This window comes from Cavia porcellus, unplaced genomic scaffold (assembly GCF_034190915.1).
Source record: "Cavia porcellus strain 051 isolate PalLab524CR breed Dunkin Hartley unplaced genomic scaffold, mCavPor4.1 scaffold_2, whole genome shotgun sequence".
NCBI lineage: Eukaryota > Metazoa > Chordata > Mammalia > Rodentia > Caviidae > Cavia > Cavia porcellus.
Window position 1 is genome coordinate 26,360,697 of NW_026947485.1, and position 24,334 is coordinate 26,385,030.

The following is a 24,334-nucleotide window of genomic DNA, read 5'->3' on the forward strand; positions in this document are numbered from 1 at the left end:
TTTTGATACTGAGATTCACTAAGTTACCCAGGTTGGCCTTGAATTTGCCATATTCCTCTGCCTCTGTCTCCCCAGTATCTGGAATGACAGCCATGAGCTACTAGGCTTGGCTTGTGTCTTAGTTACTTTTTACTCGTCGCTGAGACAAAATACCTGAAGCCCAAAGTTGGGAAAGGAACAGTTTTTGGAGGTATCAGTCCACACTCAGTTGGCTCCAAGGCAGGCGGGCATGGCTAGGCCACAGTTCATGGCGACTGCCAACAGCAAGCTGAAACCTGCAAAGAGCAAGACACACCTTCTTCCTGCCATTACATCACATCCTGGCTCCACTCCTTTGTGGGCGGTGCACTGACACCATCAATTCAAGCACCAGACAATGAACAAATAATAAATGCATAATGCAAACTTATGAGGCCTGGGGGACACAGACATATACCATGACAGCTTGAATTTTTAAAATTATTTACTTATTGGTGTTAGATGTACAATCCAGGGGCATGGGTATGCTAGACAAGTGCTCTACCATTTAAACCCCAAATCTAGATTTTAAAAAAATCTATTAACTTTGTTAAACTCTGCTAATTGTAACAATTTATTTGCAGGTTCTTTTGAATTGGGCATATGCATAATATATCATTTTTAAAGAAAGTAATTATGTTTCCTCCTTTTTAATCTTTAGTCCTTTTACTTTTCTTGGCTTACTCCAGTGGCTCACAATCTTCATTGGCAATAATGGACACACATGCATACTTAACTTCCACTTCAAGTTAATAACTGCACTGGGACGTTCAAGACAGAAGGTTGGCAAAGTGACACCAGCGCCCTCCTGTCAACACCTGCAGGAAATTGGAGATGAGGTGGGCCTCCTACCTTCTCTTTTGATGTGGAGAGCGGAGCCAGCCGCCCTTCTCAGGCTGTCAAGCTCTCGCGAACCAGGAGTCCTAGTGGGGCAGGTGCGAGCACGTGCCGCCGCTGCCTCCCGCAGAGACTACATTCCCCACAATGCCGCCGGGCGCCGGCCCCCGAAGTGGGGGAAGGGCCGGGCCGGGAGGCGGAGCGGAAGCGGAGTGCCAGGGGCGAGGAGAATACTATCTCCGCATGCCGGGAGCCAGCCTCGTCCTGATTCTCAACCCCTGGCCTTTCTCCATCCCGACCTGCTGGCTGCTTCTCGAGCAGGAGACGCTGCTGACGCCCGCTCCACGGCTTCGGCTGCGCCGCTTGGACTCAGGAGCGCCGCGGTGGCGGCGACCGCGACAGGAAGCCCACAGGCAAGGGGGCGGAGGGGGCGCGAGCGCGGGCGCGGGCGCGGGCGCGAGCGGGGAGGAGGGGGCGTCTCTGGGTCCGTCCGTCCGCCCTCCGTGCCGCGCCCCCCGCCCGGACTCCGCCCTCCGCGACAGCGGAACCGGGCCGGGGTCGGACGGCGCAGCGGCCGCCGGGGCTCTTTGTCCCTGCCCTCCGGTGCGACCGTCGCGGACCGGGGCGGGCGCGGGAGGACGAGCGTGGCTCGGGCTGCGGTAACCGAGCGGAGCTGCCAGTCCGAGCTTCGGGGACGTAGAGCTGCCTGGCGCCCGCGCTCACTTCGTGTTCTGTTTTGACAGCTCACTTTCGTTCTACTTTGGGAGAGAAAGGAAGTCAAATGCCCTTTAAAAACTCCTTTTCAGAATTCATTCCCTGGTGACCGGCAGGAATGAACTTAAACTGTCTTGTCGTTTGTTGGCTGTGGCGGTTAGAAGAGGGGCTCAGGTATGCGGGGTTCGTACCCTGATTCTCTGGCCGCCCGCTTTTGTGTTCTTGATTAATTAAACGCTCTCAGCCTGATTTTCCTCATCCATCAGGCGAGGATAAGAACACAGAGCTTTAAGTTGTCAGAATTAAGAAATACCGACTGCACCATTAATTTCTTCATTGGTTGGAAAGATCTTTTGAATCCTATACTTTCCGTTAACCAGGACCCAAATACCCTCTGGACTTGGAACTCTTATACTTTGCTTTGTTTGATCATTAGCACCATAAGTTGTATGTTAATTATAAATTTGTTCTTTGTTCACCTTAACCCTAAGTAGTTTCTTAAAATATGCCTTCTTAATATCCGCTGTTTTAAGATGGCTGAGAATGTTCTTAGGAAATTGATGACTCTGCTTTTCTGGGGATCAGCTCTATGGACACTGTACAAGGACTTACTCACCTCTCCGCCCCAAGCTGCGTCCTGTGAGGATTCTTGAGGGGCTTAACTGTGTTGTGAGCATCTAAGTGGTTGCAGTCTGTCAGGGGCTTCATCATCTTTGTCTTTACCCTATGTCAACTTTTTCCTGTGTTCCACTACACTTTCGCACCGGTTTATGATTTTTACTCCCTTGGGAATTGTGTTTCCAAGTTGCAGTTTTTGTGCTCAAACAGATTGAATGTATTCAATAGATCTGATAAGGAATGACTTGAAAAAAAATGCACATTAGTCCCATTTCAGTTTCGATTATTCTCACGCTGCTTTCTCCTCAGTTCTATTGACGCTGGTGATTTTTTTTTTCCCCTTGAGGGGAAATCTTTATGCCCTTTAATTGAAATTTATTTTTCATTTAAAGTGACTGTACTGTACTATTTAGATTTCATACACTATTGTGTAAATATGAAGTAACATGTTTTGAGTAAATGCTGCTTTTAAATGCACAGTTGTAGGAAGAAGAGGCCAGTGGACCTGACATTGTGTAATTTCTTTAGTGACAGGTGACTTTGAAAGACATTTATATGAAGAACAGAAGGAGAAATCTAATGAATGTATTTTATAGGGACAATAGAGGGCCTAAGAGTAAAATAAGTGGAAAACTTAAATTCTAAGAGAATGCATATATATATATATGCATATATATACATATATGTGTATATATGCATATAAAGATTTCTGATTCATTTTAAAACGTGGCAAAAATACTTATTTGGAGGAAAATGTTTGTTGCTGTTTACGGCATAGGATAGGGAATGTTGACTATGGAAATATAAGACCTTGGTCCTTGTGCCAGCTTTGCCGCTCTCTGTGTATCTTTAGGGTTACATTGTGGTCCTGCATATCCTTGTCTCTAAAATAGTGAATTGATCTGATTCTAAGGACTCTTCTAGCTCAGACCTTCAATGCTAAGGGTTTTTAAAGGTTCTTTTGAACACGGGGAAAAAATTGATGTGAACCATTTTGATCCCACATTTGTGTTCAAGGATTTTTTCCTGCTCCAGGTCATATAGTTCTCTTAGACCACTTTGAGGAAGGGGTTACACTTGAAAGAACTGGAAAATTGCCCCAAACCAGCATCCCTACCATCCAGTTAGAGCCCCCTTTTGCAGGAGCTGTGTATGTTTTATTTGCATTTTTGACATGTGTAGCTCTCTTTCTCTTTACTCTGTCTCTTTTCATAGTCTCTATCTATTGTGTTTGCTATAACCTTAGTTTGCCAGTCCCCTAACCCAGCTCATTGTTTCTCTTTGTGAATTCTCTTCAGCATCTTCTGCTAACCCTGGTTTCCTTTGAGGCCTCTTTTTGTAGATAGCTGCTGGCAAGGATGCCCAGTGCCAGTCTAGTTAGCTGTGGAAGGGGAGGTTGGGAACACATGGTGCTAATCATGATTGGCTGAAGCTGTGGGCAAGTGAGACTTTGTGACTGAAGTATCTAATATTGCATAATATACTTTAGATTAAACTCTTTCTGTAGCACAGCAATTAGTTTTCCTTGAGCTGTAACATTTTCTATTTTTATTCCTACTTTACCCTTCTTTTATCTATTTTTGTAATTTTCTGTGCAATTGTCTTCTCCCTCATCCAAAGATTCCATCTAAAAATGATCTCATTTTTTGAGATTGATATTTGTATATTTTAGCAGGAATTCTAGTATAGCTTCTATTAGGGCAGTGGATTTAAAAAAATTTTTTTTTACTTCTTAGTGCTGTGGATTGAACCTAGTAACTATATCCCAAGGCTCAAGGCATTTTAAATCTTAGATCTAATTATGAAGTACATGCCTGTGTCCTACGTTAAATTTCTTTCCCCAGATATTAGCCTTAGGCAGTATTATGTAGAGAAAATATTTTAGGAATGGACTTTTCCCCTGAAATTACATTTCTGGAGCAAGACTGTAGAGGGCTTCTGAGCCTTTTTTTGGAGAGAACTGTCTGCCCCTCGGGCTCTGTGAATGTGCTTCTTACCTTCTGTCTTCTCTCCTTCTCTGAGAGTGGGGATTGAATTAGTGCCTCTAGAATACTAGTCAACCACTTTTTGCCACTGAACCCAACCCTACCACTGAACTACATCCTCTTGCTTTTTTTTTTATTTTTTATTTTTTATGCAGTGTCTTGCTAAGTGACTAAGTTGGCCAGACTGGGCTTGAATTTGTTATCTGACTGCTTCAGTTTGCCACAAGGCTGGAACTGGTGCACACTATGATGCCCAGTTGCTCTTGACTTTTCTAAGAAATGTAAGCCTCTAGCTGTCAGTTCCTTGGAGTCTAACGAGTAGTGATTATTAAGGCAGTAATGTTTGAGTAAGAGTTGCTCTGCTTACTAGTTGTTGCCATTGTTGATAGAACTTTTTAGCTCTAAGTCATAATACCACAAAAAACACAGCACTAAATAAATGCAAAAATGAGATTTGAATGAGAGATTTTTAAGGTAGGATTAGCCATCTGTTAATGTTTTTAATGTTGCTGTTAAAATGATTGCATAAAAAAATAGAAGGAAGTGCTTTGTGACAGCATGAAATGCAGTGTTTTAAAAACTTTTTACTGAGACCCATAGCAAGAGATCTTTTTAATTTAGACTTTATAGTTATATAATTATGCGTTTATGTGTATGTAAAAACAGGTAAACAAAAATTTTACAAAACAAAATCTGTAGAATGTACACTGTATTTTTTTTATAAGGAAGGAAGGTTTATTTTGGGTTGTGGTTTAACGTTTCGGTCCTCAGTCACTTGGCACTCTTGTATAGAACCTAAGACAGTTCCGTATGACAGTTCAGGAACCTACAGAAGAGAAGAGGTGTGTTCACTTCCTTCAGGGCAGCTCAGACTGCGCTGCTCTTGGGCTGCTGGGTGCCAGTTCTCAATCTCGCCTCTGTCTGGTTCAGTTGGCTTGAGAAATGGTAATTGGCTGGAGGCGCTATATAGTCTAGTCTGATGGTTTCTGCTTATCTTGATTTTTGAAAAGTGCTAGTTATAAGCTAAATTGATTTTTGCTTCTCTGCTTTTGAAAAACATTGGATCCGAGGTTGAGAGTTTGTATGCCTAATTTTCCCCATTTGTCATTCGTCATTAATCCTTTTTGTGCTTCACTTTGCTTGTTTTTAGAAGGAAAGTATTCTGGTTTAAATATTTAGTGGCTCTTTGTCTTTTCTCTGATGCATTTGTCTTTAGGTTCCTGTTAGGGAGAAACCACTGAAAAATTGTTAAATATCTGGTTATTTATATGTGTGCTATTTGGCAAGAAATATGAAACAGCTTTGAGTAGTATTTTGCTCCAAAGATCTCCTAAGTTAGAGTGGAGACATTAACACTTGTCATATAGTAATAAAGAAATTTAGAAATATAGTAATTTAGAAAAACATTTACTTATGTTTGTTGTTCTATGTTTCTTAACAAGGAATATTTTAATTTGAAAAATTGCACTTAAAATGCTTCATAGCAGATTTCTACCTAGAGTTTATATCTTACCTTGTCACTACTCCTTTCATATTAGAAAACAGCATTAAGAGTATGTTTTTCGGTAAAGACCACCACATCATTACTGTCCCAGACATTATCAGTGTAACTACTGTTTCCCTAAGAAAGGGGAACTCACGGCTTTGCACATGGGTTTTCTTCTGTTTACTTTGATTTTTCTAGACCAGGCCATTTTATACTAGAGATTGAGAGCCCTCTCATTCTTATTTGTACCAACGATAGCAGGAATAAGGAATTTACTACCTGCTCCTAAGATTCTGGTCAGAAAGAAGAATGGTTTTAGTTGGAAGGAAATAGGAGGCAGACTTTGTACTACCTAAAATCAGTATTATCTTCTTAGAAGGCTTTTCGTGACCCCAAACCTCATGTAGACTTCCTCACATACCGCTTTATTAATGTTCTTCAGATCAGTTCATCATAAGCTGAAATTAACTTGTTTTGTTACTTACTAATTTTCCTCTTCTACTAAAACAGAGTCTCTAGGAGAATAACAATCCTATTTTATATCATCTTTTATATCTCCTATTCCTGACACATAGTACCTTAATAAATATTATGAATTAATGGAAAAACACATGAATGAATAAACAAAGCTCTTTTTTTCCCTCTTTGTTTTTTTGAGACAGGATTCCACTATATAGCTTGGGCTGGCCTTGAACTCACTATGTAACAGAGGCTGGCCTCAAATTTGTAGTGATCCTCCTGCTGTATGGCCTCCTAAAGATTGGGGTTACAAAGGTGTGCCAACCCACCTGACACAAATCTCTTTCATACTTTGAACACACCTGTAATAGTAAAATCTGGGCCTTTGTATATTTTTTTTCTGGAAATGTGTTACCCTTTTTCCTTGAAAATAAGATCTAGTTGGAAAATAACCTTGAAAACCAGAGCACAAAAATGCCAGCCCCAATCAGCCTATCCCTGCTGTACCTGCCTTACAGAGTAGCCACTAAGAAGAGTTGTGACAGTAGATAAGGCAAGAATTGGCTGCTTGTGGCTGGCATTTTTGATTTCTAGTTTTCAAGGCTGATTATTTTCTGAGTGGGTCTTATTTTGGGGGAACACAGGTGTTTGTTGATTGTGATGAAGGTCTGTAGCTCCAGAAGACCTTGTATTTATCTTTTAAAAAATTAACACTTTTGTATTCTACTTCTGACCTATTTAAAAACTGAGGTATGAAACCTATTCTTAAGTCCTTCTTGTACCAACTTTCAGTAATACTTTTGATTCATGTGAATAAAGTGTATTACAAACTTTAATGGGCCAACCTCATAAACGCATGAGTAATCCAAGCTATGCGTCTACAGGATCTTGAGATCATTGCTCCAAACTGCCTTTACTATTTTCTAGCTGTATTTATTCTTTTAAAGAAAAAAGAAAAAGCTTGATTTAATATTGTAAATAATTCAGTATTTACAAACACAGCCTTTCTAGTGGAGGTTAGGGAGCTGATACCTAGAGGGTGGATCAGGATCCATGTTCTAGACCAGGGCAGTTTGTACCACTGACTGGTTGTCTCATTTTAGGCAAGTCATCTCTTCAGTTCATCTTGAAATGTTAGGAGATTGGATTTGGTTTCTTCTCAAGTCCTTCCAGCCCACAAATGGATAATTAAAGATAGTTCATTTTACCTCCAAATTTTCATCTTCTGCCCTTTTATCCCCAAAAGACATTGCAGGAATGTCACATTACTTTTTGGAGAAAGTGGTGTTAGGCTCAGAGATATGTTTAAAAATAAAGTAAGGCATTTCACTGTGACTGCTGGTTGTTTGCCAGGTTCTGTGGGGGATGTGGTAGTAGTTTAAACCATATTATACTTGCTTTTAAGGGACCTGAGACAATTAAGGAAACAAGTGTCCAACACGTGATTGGACAATATGATATGTAAAACCAGTTGGTACAAAGTAATGTGTGGGGGTTAGAAGATCAGAACAGGCTAAATAAAGCAATAAGGTTTTGAAATTCTTCTAACTTATGTAGCATTTAAACAAGTATATTATCTTGTATCCTTTTAGGCTGTTAGGAAGATGAACTGTTCTCATCAGTATTATGCTGTTATACCATTCAGGACTAATAATTCTTCAGCTCAAATTATTTCTTCACTTGAGGGCCTTTTATAAATGAAGCATTTCTTCTTCACAAATTTTCAGTAGAAATTTAGCCTATGAGAGTTAATCAGAAGAGTATTTGGGTCTGTTAACACAGCCCCTGTGTTAACTCAAATTGCTCAGATTATTAAGAATTAGGAAAGGTTTATTTTGGCTCATTGTAACACTGTTGCATAAGTGGCTGATACTATAAAAATATTTATTAAGTACCATGAGTTTATTTTTGACGTATTAAGAGATCTTACTCAGGCCCTTATGCATGTTAAACAAGCACTCTACTCCTGAGTTATAGCCCCAGCCCTGAGGTATCATTTAATCTTTGTCAGTTTTAGATGGTATTGCTACCCATTATAAAAGTGAGGACATCAAGCTTTAGGGAAATAAAATAATTTGCTTTTTAGGGTTTATAACAGTTGGAGGCTAGCTCAGTGGTAGAAGTGCCCTGAGTTCGAATCCTAGTATCAAGGAAAAATAGTAAAGATTTTGTAATTTTATATAGAAACTTTTAGAGTATTGTCTTATTTTTCTCTCATTGCTAATACAAAATACCTCATACCCCAAGTTAAAGGAAAAAGGTTTATTTAGCTCACAACTTGTAGAAATTTCAGTCCATAACTGGCTGGTTCCACGACACAGTGGCATATGGCAGAGGGACAACACTTCACAGCTGCAGAAGACAGCAAAAGAAACAAGGGAGGTTAATAGTGTCTTTCTGTCCCTTTTATCTTATCCAGACTACAGGGATTAGGATGGTGCCAAACCAGTCAGTGGACTGATTTAGTAATCACATACCCTTAATCCCTGTATCACACACTCTAGGTTCAGCCTCCGCTGAAAAAGCCCTATCTCTGCATGAGCCTTTTGGGGGCCATCTAGACACAAACCATACAACAAACATACCTTAAGGCTAGAGGTAGGATAGAATGAGAATGTTGTTGTTTTTGTTGTTGTTATTTATAGTACTGGGGATTGAACCCAGGACCTTCACACCAATCTGTATTTCCAGCCCCCTCTCCCTTTTAAAGTCTTTTAAAAATTTGAGACAGGGTCTCCCCAATGTGTTCAGGCTGGGGTTGAATTTGGAATCCTACTGCTTCAGCTTTCTAAGGATTGGGATTACAGGTTTGTTCCACCATGCCTGGCCCAAAATACATTTTTTGTTGTGTGGAGTTTTTTTTGGTGATGTTGGAGACCAAACCCAGAGATGCTTTGCTAAGGGATACTCTGCTATTGAGTTATATCCTTGCCCCTTGTATTTTTTATTTTGAGATCGGTTTTTGCTAAGTTGCCCAGACTGGTCTTTAGTCACAAGCAGCTGCATATAAGAGCCACATTTCACTTATTTACTGATCTGTTGATGGACACCTGGGTTGTCTCCACCTTTTTAATTATTGTAAATAATGTTGGATTGGACATTGATGTACAAATGTTTCTTTAGTTCCTGCTTTCAGTTTTTTTGTGTGTATACTCAGAAGTGAAATTTTGGATCATATGTCAATTCTATGTTTATTATTATTTTTTATTTTTTTTGTTTTTATGTTTGTACTGGGGATTAAAGCCAAAGTCTTATGCATGCTAGGCACTAATTTTACAGGGCTACATCCCTATCTCTAGCTCTTCAGTTTTTGAGAGACTACCATATTGTTTTTCACAGTAACTGCATAATTTTAACATTCTCATCAGAAGTGCAGAAGAGTTTTGATTTTTTTTATACTTTGTCAAAATTCTAAAAGTTTTATTTTATTAGAACATGTTTGCAGTATATGATAATCATGTTCATTGTGGGGAGTTACTTCATGTATATAACACATCTTAATTCTTGTTATTTTTTCATCCCTTCCCCTCCTTCCAGCTCTAGATTCCTTTCTCATTTGTCAAAGATCGATTTCCCTGTTTCTTATTGTTTATCTTCTATTTTGCTCTTTAAATTACTTATACTTTGCGTTTTCTTAAGAGAAGCTATGTGATGTTTAATGTGACATGTCTGATGTGTTTCACTTACCAGTATGGTCTGGAGGTGCATCCATTTTTCTTTAGATGACTCAAATACAAAGATGACTTCTTTATAGCAGAGTAGTATTTCATTGTGAATAAACGTCACATTTTCCTTATCCATGAATCTGTTGATAGACCTTTATACAACTTCTAAGATTTACCTGTTATGAGTTGTGCTGCTATAAACATGGATATGTATATTTACCATAATACAAGATCTTTAAGCCCTTTCAGGAAGATACCTAGAAGGGGAATAGCTGGTCAAATGGAATTCCTAATTTTAGACTGTTGATGTTATTCCTTGTACAACTGGGAGTTTAGTCTTTTGAGGAATCTCCAAGCTGATTTTTATAGTAGTTGTAGTTGACATTATCATCAACCATGTAGGAACTGCCCGCCCCACCTTCCCCAGCCTTGTCAGCATTTGTTACTAGTTGATTTCTTGATGATAGCTATTCTTGATGATGGAATCTCAGTATTTTTTTAATTAGCATTTCTCTAAAGACGAGAGGTGACCTTTTATTTATTTTTTTGGAGATACGGTGTTGCTGTGTAGTTCAGGCTGTCCTTGAACTCACTATATAACCCAGGTTGGTCTTGAACTCAGGACAGTCCTCTTGCCTCAGCCTCCCAAGTGCTGGTATTATACAGATTGGCATTTTTTTCAGGTATTTATTGACCTTTTGTATTTCTTCTTCTGAGAAGTATCTGTTTCAGTTGGCTTTTTTTAAATGGCTCTTTTATTTTTGGGGGGGTCTGATTTTTTTTTTTTTTTTAGTTCTTTCTATATTATAGATATTAGTCCTCTATCTGTGGGGTAGGTTGCAAATTTTTCCCCCATTCTCTAGGTTGTTTCTTAACTTAATTGATTGTTTCCTTTGTTGTGTATACAGGAGCCTTTTAATTTGATATAATCCTATTTGTTGATGTTATTCCTTATACAATTGGAGTTTTTAAAATAGTCTTTACCTGTGGATGAATCTTCAAGACTTTTTCTATTTTATCTTCTAGCTATTGGGTCTTTGATCTATTTTGATTTTATTTTGGCACATAGCGATAGATAATGTGTCTAGATTCTGAAAGAGTTTTGGCCCAGAGGACACTGTAGCCAGTAAAACCAAGGAGCTCCTATCTCCCCCACCCCTAGGAATTTACCTATGGCACCAAACAAAGACCAATGGGCTACCTGTGCATCCTTAATGCCCCCTTAGGTTCCACCCCAAACCAAGGCTGCTTATGTGCCTTACTCCACGTGTTCCACGGAGAGATCGCTGACTCCAGGGTGGAGATGCCAGGCCCCAGGGGATGGGGGTGTCTCTCCCTGCATTCTCAAAATAAAAATCATTTATATTTCATACTTCTTATCTTTTCAGCTGCCGCTGGTCTCCCACAGTTCTATCAGATTCAATCTTCTGCATGTTGATAGTTTTCTTTCCCAGCACAAATTGATAAACAGGCTTTCTTTCTGCCCATGTATGCTTTTGGTCCCCTTTTCAAAGACCAGAGAGCTGCATCCTCTCTTTTGTGCCACTGATACATGTCTGTTTTTGTGCCTGTACCATACTGTTTTTATCACTCTAGCTTTGTAATATAACTTGAAATCTGGGATCATGTTGGCTGCTGCTTTCTGTTGTTATTCAGGATAGCTTTTGCTATGCAATGTCTTTAGGCTAAATATAAATTTTAGGGTTACTTTTTGTAGTTCTGTGAGAACAAATGTTTTGGCTGCTTTGGCAAATTTGATACTTATCCAGGGATGGGGGGAGAACTTTCTATTTTATGATGTCCTCTTTGATCTCCTTTTCAAGGGTACTGTAGTTTTTATTGTAGAGCTTTTTAGTTCCTTGGTCCAGTGAATTTCTAAGTAATTATTCTTTATGCCATTGTGAATGGTATTGTTTTCCTAATTTCTTTCTTGGTGGGTTCATTATTGGTGTACAACAGTACTATTGATTTTTGTGTGTTAATTTTGTACCTTGCTGCTATGCTATATTTATTATTTAGTTAATCCTGTCTTTTGGTGGAATTTTTTGGTCTTCTACATAAAGAAGCATGTCATCTGCAAATGATAATTTTACTCCTTTTTCAATATGTATTCCTTTTCTTTATCTTGACTTACTACTCTGTATTTTGAGTACTGTATTAAACAAGAGTGTTGATAGTGGATATCCTTGTGTTGTTACTGATTTTAGAGGAAAGCTTGCAGTTTTCCCCAGTTATATGTTTGCAAGAGGTTTGTTTTAAATCTTTATAAGGAAAGGTTTCTATAATGATTTTCTTCTGAGTTTTTATCATGAATGATGCTGGATTTTGTTTGGTTTATTTTTGATAATAGACAGTCTTCTGGGTATGAAGTGATATTTCATAATAGCTTTAATTTGCATTTTTTAAATGATTAGTGATGTTCAGCATTTTTCCTTCATTGGCAAAATACTCAAATCCTGATTTAAAAAAGTTTTTTTTAGTGGTGTTAGAAATGGAACCCAGGACTTCTTTTTGTTTTGTTTGTTTTGCCTTTGTGTGTGTTCCTAGAATGTAGGACCAGTACTTGAAACAAAGAAAACAGGTGTGGGGGTGCTGGTGGGAGTGGGGGGCGGGTAGGAAGTTGGATGGGGTGTTGAAGTGCAAATTCTTTTATTGCTTGCAGCTTTGAACATTACCCAGAAAAAAGAGACATAGAGCTCTCCCTTTTCTTTTTTCCTTAACAATTGAGGCTTAGACTTATTTCTCTTTCTAATCAGTAAAAGTATGTAAGTAAACTGCCCTCAGTTGCCAAACAATTCAAATTTGTCTCTGAGAACAGAACAGTGTATTCATATTGATAGTAAGAATTAAAGTGATACCAATGGAAATTGCGTTCTCTTTACTTCGCCTCTATGCATGCCTAGTAAAAATGGAGCCTTGTCCTCATGTCAGTAATGACTTGGGTTCTAGCAGAACCCTTTCCTTTCAGGGTCATTATGGGAAAGCCTAAGTGGCGGAAATCCTGTGTGACACCTGATAAGCTGATTTATGACTTTGAATTTAGACACTCTAACTGCAGCTCTCATTGCTGCGTCACAAGGAAGTTTGAGATTTGGGCAGCACATCTCCAGTCTCTTTGCCCATCAAGGAATAAGCTAGTGTTTAAAACAGTAACAGCAGCAACCAAAAACCAAATTCCTGGCTCCTTTCTCCAGGCATTTTAATGTAATTGGAGTGGGATGTGATAGCACTGAGATTTAAATAAAATCTCTCTAGATGATTGTAATGTAGACTATCCCCCCAGAAGAGACCAAAGGTAAAATTTTGTCCTTTTAGAAATTCTAATAACCTCTACTACCCTAGTTTGAAATTGCTTCTGGAAACAAACTGGAATCCTCAAAAGTGAACCCCTCAGCCCTTTGTTAAATGTAATGTTTAACTTGGAGAAGGCGCTTGTCTACAATGTCCTATCTTGGTGGTGATCCCCACACATACTTGAATCCTTGGTGTCCTTTGGGAATTCTCTGGTGTAGAGTGGGATAGTGCTTCCAATTTCTCGTAACTCTGATATTCTCAAAGACAAACCCTTTTCATATTAAATATCTTACTTTTTAGCACTATAACAACTTATATAATGAACATGGTAAGCTGAAAAACACATACATTGCTAATCACAGTACTATGGAATTTCCTCACTTCCCTCTGACTTGGTTGCTTACACCACTTTTATTTGCTGAGTATGTGGCAATACTGAGCAGACCCAGGGTGTACGGAATCCAGGCTGGAAACATCTTTCACTCATGAAGGTATTTTTTTGTTGTTGTTGCTTCTTTTTGGTTGATGGTACAGTCAGACCTTAGTATACAATCCCTATAGACCAACAGGGAGCTCTTCATTTAAAAAGTTTGCAACTGAGATCTTTGGCCCCTCATCTTTGGGACTCACTAGATTTTGTGAGGCCTTCTTGTTTCTTGAGGTTTTTTTATTTTGGGATCATATCTTCAACCAGCTTTGTTCCTGCTCTGCTACTACCATTGTAATTTTGTCTTGTGTTGCTACACCATTTACCCTTAAAGCCAAATGTAGTGGTGAGCAACCTGCTATTCTTTTTTTTGGTACCGGGAATCAAACTCACAACTTCGTGCTTGCCAGGCAGGTGCTTATGCTGCTAAGCTAAATCCCCAGCCAACCTGCTATTCTTAAGCTTGTGCCTACTTGTAAGGACTTGACCTCTTATAGATGAGGTTCCTATTGTTTTCCCTCAGTACTGTTTTCACACTCTAGTGAATCTCCTTTTTTTCTGTTTAAGGCCCTTAATAGTTTTTGGGATTTTCTATTTTTGAAGCTTTGAAAAGCCTACAAGTTTTAATGGAACTGGGTTTGAGTGCCCTTTGAGAAGAGGGCTGGAGAGGGAGGGCTGGTGACTTGGGCAGTAAAAAGAATTTACACCAACAAGGATGAGTTCATCCAGAGTACACTGTCGAGGAGGACAGCTGAGTTTCCAAGAGAGTAATCACAGGCTTTGGGCTAAAGATTGGGGTCTTACAGAGTTTGAGGATATAGAAAAAGGATCTAGGCACAAATGTGATTGAAGAGAGTCTTTTTTTAGGATCATCTAGAACCTTGTAAATATTCCTGAAACACTCATTGTGTTTAAAATTATAAGTTTATACCTGGTGTTTGACAAGATCATTTCCCCTGGCTTACAGAAGGCCTTTTAGGTTTAGATAAGGAGGTGATAAGCAAGTCTGTACATACTACCTTTTGGAGAGCCTGAGTCAGAAGTCAAGGGAGGAATTGCATTTTTATCTTGTGAAGTTTTAATCAGTTTTGTTGTCTTCTGACCTCTAGTGGGGAGATCTAGTCAGTTCCAGTTCCAGAATGGCTTTAATGGAGTTCCAGGGGTTGTTGCCAATGGGCAGTCATTATATTAAGGAGTTTTAAAAGCAATGACAAACCCCGAACAGAGATACAGATTCTGAACTTTTGGATTTTTAGTTCTTACCAGACTTTAGGCAGCTGATGTCAGTAGGCATTGATAAAAAGCTTAGGTAGGTTAATCTCTCTAAATCTTAATTTGGTCATTTTTAATGTGAAAATAGTAGCATATTCCTTGTGGGATTGCTACAGACGTTAAATGAAATAACTCTGTGAAGTATTTACCAAAACATAGGTACATAACAAGAGCTCAGTTCACCGTTGCAGTCCCTGCTGCTGCTGTCTTACTGTTGTTGCTGTAGAGGGGCAGTAGTGAAGAGCCGGAGGTTGAATCCTGTCTTTACTACTGTGCGGTTATATGATGTTGGGCAAATTACTAACTTCTTTTACCCTCAGTTTTCTTACTTGTTAGTTGAAAATGTATTAATGTAGGTAGGGTGAAAATACAATGAGTTTAATTAGCATAAAGTGACCAAAAATATCTACAGGCTATGTTCTACATTCTTAGTGATGTCACTCACCTGGCTTTGTAGTCTACCAATTCTGGAGCTGATGCTGTGACTGCTTCAGGACAGGTTCCCAGTAGATCCTTCCTCTGGCTGCTAGCCTAGGAGTAACAGTTAAACACAAAGAAGATCCAGTAAAGATTGATGAAGAATAAACTGAGTGTAAATATGTAAAGCACTTCAAACTTCTTGCTTGGAAATCTATAATCTGTGTGTGTGTATGTGTGGTTTTTTTTTTTTTTTTTTTTTTTTTTGGTTCTGGGACTCAAACTCATGACCTCATGCTTGCCAGTAAGCACTGTGCCATTGAGCTGTATTTCTGGCCTGCTTTCTGAGCTCAGATGTAAAATATCTTTAGAAAAGATGTTTCCTCATTTTGATAATGAACCAAGTTTGCCAGGTGTGCAGGTAGGAGGATAGCCGTGAGTTTGAGGCCAGCCTGGGTTGCGAAGTGAGTTCAAGGCCAGTTTAAACTACATAGTGAGACCCTGTTTCAACAAAACAAAACAAAACCAAACCAAAACAAATAATAAAGCAAAATTTAGTACTTCAGTGTGGATATTAATGATTTTTTAAACAATAAGATCCAAAGAAACTTGTTTTGTGAATGTTAAGAAATATGTAAAAGGAAATTTGAAAAGGAGTTAATTTCCAATTTTCAGTACACATATTGTTTGTGACAGTAAGGTATTCATTAATGGTATAGTCATGCTTGTGGTGGGATTTGGCAGGAGAGTACACTTTGACCAGAATGGATGGATGTTCAAACCTTGGAGCTCCAGAATTTAGTTGGCGTGACCAGGTGACACACTGGGTGTTTTCTGAGCAAGACAAGTGAATTGACTGGGCTGAGAATGTCCCCTCTTCCGTATGCTTTAATTCACACATCCTATAGAGAATTTTTGTATTTTGATATTTTATATAAAGGTAAATGTTACTTGCAAGGAGTAGGGATATAGCTTAGTGAAAGAGCTTCCTGTGGTAAACTGGTTTTAGTGCCAGTACCACACACATGCACATACCTGTGCACCTACAATGTTGAAGTATAATCTTTAAATTTTTCCTTGTCTAATCCAAAGTGCATACTTTTTTCACTTAAAATGTGAAATTGTAAGTTTAGAAATATAGAAACATATCTTAACCTGTTTTAAGACTTGTCGTTAAGTAATCACTATTATATCTACTATCATTTTATAAGGTAATAACTTGAAAACAACTTATTTTTCCTCATAGGTGGGATGTTTTCTAGGGTTACCTCATTTCTGTTAATAATGTCTTCTAGTGATATTTGCACATGTTTGTACTTTATTTGCCTTGTGGAAATTCTTTTTTTGGGGGTACCGAGGATTGAACTCACTACTTTGTGATTGACAGGCAGGTGCTCATGCTACTGAGCTAGATTCCTGGTACCTTGTGGAAATTCTTCTTAGACAGGCATTTTGATTTTCGAATCCATTTTATCTTTCCTTATTTCAGACTTTTATTTTGGCATTCACTTTTTGTTTAATACGGAGAGCTGTTAGGTGATTAGGTTAGTGATGTGTTTGAACAGATAGAGATCTCCTATAAATCTATTATGTGTCTGTGATTTTAGTTAAATGAGAAGAGATTACTATGGTGACTTTTTCAGATATTTTCAATGAATTGATGTTTCTATAGTTAAAATTTTGAAAAGTTACATGAATGAAACTAGTAAAAGACAAAAATGTCCACTGGCAGTGAGAAAGTTGTCAACGAAATAACACAGTTCCAAATCAAAACTACAGAATCTTTTTAAAATCACTATTCTGTTACCATTACGTGTGGGACTAACTACCTTTTTTTGTCTCAATTTACAGAGTTAATGTAAGAGTGGAGCAACCTTGCCGAAGATGAAGCATATACGTTAGAGAAGTTTTTTCTTTTTTCTCTCAAAAGTTTTGTTTGAGGGCTTGTCTCCAGTTGCTGCTTTACAATCAAGTCTGCTTTCTTCATTGAAAATGTTTTTTACAATCTCAAGAAAAAATATGTCCCAGAAGTTGAGTTTATTGTTACTTGTGTTTGGACTCCTTTGGGGAATGATGTTACTGCACTATACTTTTCAGCAACCAAGACATCAAAGCAGTGTCAAGTTACGTGAGCAAATATTAGATTTAAGCAAAAGATACGTTAAAGCTCTTGCAGAGGAAAATAAGAACACCGTAGATGTCGAGAATGGTGCTTCTATGGCAGGATATGGTAAGATAACCATGAAATATTCCTAGTTTTCCTCTCTTTAGCTTGTTTTCTCTTAAAAATAGCCACAGAGATTGAACTCTACTTCATGTATGGATCTTTAAAAATAATTTTCTTCTTCACTTTTTATTAGAAATGTTAACTTTACTGAAAAATAGAAATATGATACTCATCTATTCATCACCATTTAAAAATTATTAACATTCTACAACATTTGTTTGATCTAAATTGTTGAAGAATAAAGTACATTGTAGAAATTGGGATGGGGCATTTCATTACTGGGTTTACCTGTCTTTAAAAAATATATGTTCAAAAATATATATATAAATGTATGCGTGTGTGTATTTTAAATGTTCTGTTTCTGCGTAACATGATATTTTAGGTTTTGGAGAGATATAGAGGCTTTAGGAATCAAATAGTTTTATAAATATTCACCCAGACCTTTTTTTCATCCCTTCTTTAACCCTGTTTTCAGTAATGTGTGGTAGAAGATTCTAGGGCATTTGGGGGGTGAGGCTCGATGGAGAAGACTGAATTCTTAACTTTTCCTGTTCATTTAAAGTTCAACTTTTTGGTTTGCAAAGTCAGTTATTATTCATCCATTTTCCAGCTTCTGAAGTTTTGCTGCTGTTGTTTCCTTTCTTATTTTACCTCATGGTTAAAAATATTTTATTTTATCAATTAATTAATTTATTTTTTGGTTCCAGGAATCAAACTCAGGACCTTGCATTTGCCAGGCAACCTCATGGATTTATGCTTAGGGGTGGGAGGAACAGAAATGAAAGAGAAAAAATTACTGTAATGTTTAATGAGATATCCAGGGTCAGTGTAGTGAAAAGCCTGTGTTCCATTTACCATCTATATCTGAGACACTTTGTGTTTATTATCGTCTCCTTTATGATGATTTTTTTTAAGTAATAGTGTTGTTCTGCATTTATTCTTAAGAATCAAATTTAGATGACTAGGTATGAAAGAGTGAATGTGTACTGAGATGAAAGTACTTGTGTCACAGATACAAATGTAGAAATTACATTTGTTTTGCATTCTGTTCAGTTCGATTCTGGTAGAAACAGTATGGAAACATGTTCTTATAGAACAGGAGCAGTATTTGAAAGAAATTTCCTCCTACTTGGCCATAATAATGGTGGTATTTTAAAAAGCAGCTGTCTGTATTATGTTACCCAGCTGTGTATAATGGTCAGGTATTTATTTTATAGATATCTTTATGGAGAAAAAAATTACCAAAGAGCAAGCAAAAAGAACCATAAAAAGAAAAATTTCCAGGTCTACTGCTTGAATCTATGCCATTTTATTTTTCTTTATTGTACTACCTACAACTTCATGAACTCATTAAATTTTTAAAAAATTTTATTTAAGGAGAAAAAAGAAAAAAACAGAAAAAAGGTACAAGTTATACAGAATTTCAGAAAAAATAAACAGTAGGAAATCACTAGTTAATAGATTACATATTGTCATCTTAGAAATAATTGTTCAAGTTTTACAAAATTAAAGCATATAGAGTGGACATTCAAACAGTGAGACTGCAAACAGTTCTGTTCAGTGATCCAATAAAACTTGGTAATATGGTTACCTATCCTATACACTTAAATATACATACAATTATGTCCTTTAGAGCACTTTCTTTTCCTCTCTTTTGTACAATGACAATTACACATTTTGGGTTTTATTACTCCCACTGTTCTTATTACTTTTTTTTTGAAGAACGTAAATGTGACATAATAGGACAGAGTCAGTCAAATCAAAAGGATGGACATAATACATAATGTAAAAACAAAATACAAGGTGATCAACAAAGCTTACCATTAATGCCTCTTGCTGTCTTAAAAAGAATTGCCTAGGTGCTGGGGATTTAGCTCAGTGGCATAAGCGCCTGCCTTGTAACCAGGCAGTCATGAGTTCGATCCCCAGTACCGATAAAAAAGGAAAAAGACCAAAAAAAAAAAAAAAAACCAGATTGCCTATATCATCAGTTATAATAAAATTGAACAAAACAGTAAAGATCAAGACCAATAAAACCAAAACATTGGAGACATTAGAGGACTTCAAAAGAAGATAATAGTCAACCAGAATGGGCATCATAATGAATCTTACTGTCTTCATAGTTGTTGCCTATAATTTCAAACTTGGTAGTATCAAGCAAAACAGAATAGAGGAAAATCAGTCAAAACAAGATGGTGAGAGCAATACAGGATTTCAAATCAAGTTAATAGGAAATAAAAGTGGGTTACTATAATATATCCTGCTATTTTAAATTTATTTTTCCCTTAATTAAAAGGATAAAATTGAAAAAGTAGATAATAAAAAGGAGATTGAGATAAAAAAGAGGGCATAACAACAAAACAGCACAGGTCAAAACATAGCCATTTAAGCAAACTAGTGTTTCACCACAAGATAATTTCAACATAAAAATATTTACCATAGTGTCCCTTTCCTTAAAATCTTTGGCTATAACTTCATATACTGTAACATTAAACATATCAAGACAATGTAAAACCATTCAAGAGAATGACAGTATTACAGGGTATTTAGAATCAACTAATAGAAAATGAACAATGGTTTCTGTATAATCTCCTTGTCTATAAAGGTTTTGTTTATATTATCACATATAATAAAGTCCAATAAGATACAACAGGTTAAAACCGATGGAGACAGAAGAACAAAAGCTTGATGGGACTTCAAAACAAGATGATATTAAATAAGCACTAGCTATTATGATGTCTTGTTTTCTCCAAAATGGCTGTTCCTACTATCCAACCTTCTCTGCCTCATTTCTGTTGAGCTCTTTTTCTAGTCATTAGTTGTCAGTTTGTCTTCTTCATTTCGCTTTCTGCTTCATTCATTGTGGCCTCTCTGCCACTGTTTCTGGATTCTTGGTATTTTTCTTTTTTAGAATATCCTGCAGTGTTCTCTGTAGAGTTGAATTGGTGGTTACAAATTCCCCTAGTTCCTCTTTATCCTGGAAGCACCTTGTTTTTCCATCAATTTCTAGAGACAGTTGTGCAGAATATATCAGTCTTGGGTGGAGGTTATTATCTTTCAAAGCTTGAATTATTTCCCCCCACGCTCTTTGTGATTTGATGGTTTATGCTGAGAAATCTGCTGTAATTCTGATGGGTGTTCCCTTGTAAGTGATCTGTTTCTTGTCTCTGACGGCTTTTAATATTCTGCTCTTACATTGGATTTCTGGAATTTTGATTATTATATGCCTGGGTGTAGCTCTGTTTGGGTTGTTGGTGGCTGGGGTCCTGTATGCCTCATACGTCTGAGTATCTTTACCTTTTGCTAAGTTAGGGAAATTCTCCTGGATTATTTCTGTGAATAGCTTTTGTAGTCCATTTGTTTGTGTCCCTACTTCTTCTTTTATGTTCTTAATTCTTAAGTTATAGATCTTCTTATCATCTTCTAGCCTTTGTATTATTGCTGTTTGTTTTCTTGTTATTTTTAGGAAGTTTTTCATTTCATGCTCCTACCTTACAAATCTGTCCTCCAGTTCTGATAATCTATCCTTAGTTTCTTTCAAGCTGTTATGCCAGCTTTCAATAGAGTTTTTAGTTTCCTGGTAATCTCTTTGAACCTGCTTCATGTATTCTATGTTTTCTCTATTTTCTCCATCAAACAATTCTCCCCTTTTTTCTGTTCTTCCATTCCACCGTGTGTTTTTTCCTGGGCAGTGCTTAGCATTTCTCTAAGTATTCTACTTATATCTTGCTTTATTTCATTAAATACTTCATTTTTGAACTTGTCTATGAGGCTCTGGAGATATCACTTTATGTCTATTGGTGCCATGTCTGATATTGCATGTTTTCTGTCCTCATTCTCCTTTGCATTTACCTTTCCTGGATCAGTGTTCTCAGGATTGGGGACTGAGGACCCTTTCTTGTTGGTCCCTCTTCCGATACTTTTTGTCCTTCCATATAAGCGTATGTAGGAGGCCTAGTTTTTTATTCTCTTTGTCTGTTACAGTTTGTTTGAATCCGCTGGCTAGGTGTTCCCGCCCACTGCAGTGTACTAGGGAGACACAGACCTGGGCAGCCTCTGCTGGGCCCGTCCCTCCAGATCAATCTAGTGAAGGCTTCACTGCTAGGGTGCACCACCAGGCACAGGGACCTGGTTTGGGCTAGCCTACTGGATCTTAGTCTGCAGCATCACCAGGCCCAGCGCTCCCCACCAATCCCGCTTGAGAGGGGATATGCGACTAAAGTCACTGCAATGTTCTGTTCCAGCTAGTCTGCCCGGTCCCAGAATGTCCTCTGTTGAAGCCTCCTAGTCTATGAAAGGGTCCCCATTTCTCTCACTCACCACAGCTCGATACAGGGCTCCCTGCTAGTCCTGTTCTCAACGCCGTTTGGTTTGTGGATTCCCGCTCTCAGAGCTTTCGCTCGTCTCTCTCCCTGCCTTGCTGATTGGGAGGAAGCAGCAGCAGCAGGGAATTCAAATCCTGGCTTCCAGTGGCCTGGGCTCCAGCTTCCGTGCTGAGATTTTATGTGTTCCTGTTATAGCGTCAGGATTGCATTTCCAGTTGGTTTCTCTCAGCTTAGTTTGTTTCTGGGTCAGCATGGTACATCTCCCCTCACTTAGGACTCCTCACACGGCACCATTCCTGGATTCTAAGCTGGTAATCTCAGAGAGCCTCCGTGGCTGCTGTTATTTATCTGCCATGTTCTCCCGGAAGTGAACTCATTAAATTTTATGCTCATAGTAATGCCAGCTCCTCAAGAGAAGATTAAATTATGCTGACTCTATCATGGTTTTTAGATATAGAAAAGTTTATAGTGTACATTTACGAAGAGGTTTGTTTTACTTTGGTCACAATAAAAATAACTTTATTTTTATAATAAACTAATATATGTTTCATGTTAAAAATTGACAGGTAAGAAGTAAAGAAGAAATAGTATTTGTGGTCCTACCACACAGATTTACTTAATATTTTGTCTTTTCCTACTAACTTTTTCTGTATGCATAAATGTGCACACAAACTTGGTTTAAAATTTTTCTTTTCCCAGTACTGGAGATAGACTCTAAGGACTCCCTACCACTGAGCCACATTTTAAGCTTTTTAAAAATTTTTAAATTTTTTTTATTTTGCAATGGTACATTGCTAAATTATTCCAGATAGCCTTAAATTTGTGATCCTCCATGTATCAGCTTCCCAAGTAGCTGTGCTTACAGGCATAGACCACTGCGCCTGGCTGCAAACTTTTTTCCTTAGTACTGGAGTTGAACCCAGGGCCTTTATGCTGAACTATGTCTCTGGCCCTTGTAAATCATCATCATCATCATCTTCTCTTTCTCCTCTTTCTCCTCCTCCTCTTCTTCTCTCTTTCTTTTTTCTTTCTCCTTTTCTTCCTCTTCTTCCTTTCCCTTCCTCCTCTTCTTCTTCCTTATCTTCTTAATATTATTATTATATAAGTGTTTTTTATTTTGAAATAGGATTTTGCTAAGTTGCCCAGGGTGGGCTCAAATTTGTGATCCTCAACCTCAACCTCCCAGAGTTTAGGCTTATAGCCGTGTCCTTCCATGCCCAGCTTCCAAACTTGAAGATAAAAGTAAAAATGAGACTCAGCTATATATGGGTATATATATATTTTTTACTATATTTCTGATTGTAAAAATGTTTAAGTATTTGAATATTACAGAAATACGTAACATAAGTAAAGCAGAGAGAATCTGTTAATTTGGGTATATCAAGGATTGACATCCTTGATGTCAATCCTTGATATACAGTGCTAAACAGTAAATATCTCTAACTTTGGTATTCACGTAGTATCTGCAGCAATAAGTGAATATGCTGTTCTCTATTAATAAACTTCATGTACAAAGATAATCAGCCATTTGTAGTTTACTAAAGAGACAGTATAAATGTACATTCTAACACTTCTTTATATTTTGAACCAGGGATTACATTATGCATAGGAGTCTGTAATATATTTGTTTTTACTTAATTTCTGTGTACATATTTCATGGTATTACATGTAAGTTATGCTGTTAATGACTAATAGTTTCCTTCCATAACTATGTCTTTACCTCGCTTAGTCTATAATGATGAGGAATTTGGTGCTAAACATTTGTGTATTTTATTCAGTGCTATAACTATTAGGGAAATTGAATTTATAATTTAAAATCCTCCCCTCTGGCTTACGCATGCCAAAAATCACTAGACTCAGATGATTTTGCTGAAGATTCTGTCAGAAATTTAAAGAATTAATGTTCCAGAAAAGAGAAAACCTTCCCAGTTCACTATAGCAAATTGAAAACAATGTAAGAAATAAAAACTATAGTATGTCTGCTGAATATAGATGAGAAACTCATTAAGAAAATATTAAATAGAATTTAACAATATTTTAAAAGTTATCAGAGCTGGGCATGGTGGTACATTGGCTGTAATTCCAGCTTCTCAGGAGACGCATGCAGGAGAATTATAAATTTGAGGACCACATGGGCAATTTAAGACCAGGTCTCAGAATGAAACATTAATAAAAAGGACTAGAGATACAGCTCAGTAATAGAGTGCTTGCCTAGTGTTCATGATGTCAGTTACAACTACTATAAAACAAATAATCATTTCTTATTTATCCTACCTTTTCCTTTAGTTGCTATTTCTAATCCTAATCAATGATTACACTATACCTTCATAATTTATATTAAGACTCCCAAGGATTTAGCTTCATTTTGTTAATATTCTAGTGATCCTCACTCCCACCCCATATTCTCTTTCTTCAGATTGTAAAGGACTGTCAAGCAAAACAGAGGTCCAGTATTGGTTCTTTTTTTTTTTTTTTTTTTGTAACTTTTTAAACTTTTTATCGAACCAGGGATCAAACTCATGACCGCCTGCTTGCAAGGCAGGTGCTTATGCCGCTGAGCTAAATCCCCAGCCCCTCAGTATTTGTTTTT

At 37.6% G+C, this 24,334-nt stretch overlaps 1 protein-coding gene across 2 annotated transcripts in view; it reads left to right on the forward strand.

Moving 5' to 3' along the window:
* The first annotated feature begins 1,080 nt into the window (after positions 1–1,080).
* The window catches only part of Ccdc126 (coiled-coil domain containing 126), a 28,382-nt gene continuing 5,128 nt past the window's right edge, over positions 1,081–24,334 (forward strand). The window contains exons 1-2 of one of the 2 annotated variants that reach the window (XM_063239496.1): positions 1,081–1,268; positions 17,044–17,422. In XM_063239496.1, the coding sequence (XP_063095566.1) occupies positions 17,185–17,422 (238 nt within the window). In that variant the 5' untranslated portion in view covers positions 1,081–1,268; positions 17,044–17,184. Of the gene's footprint in view, positions 1,269–1,444; positions 1,744–17,043; positions 17,423–24,334 lie in introns of those variants that run through there. The other variant, XM_013150454.3, reaches the window with a different exon arrangement.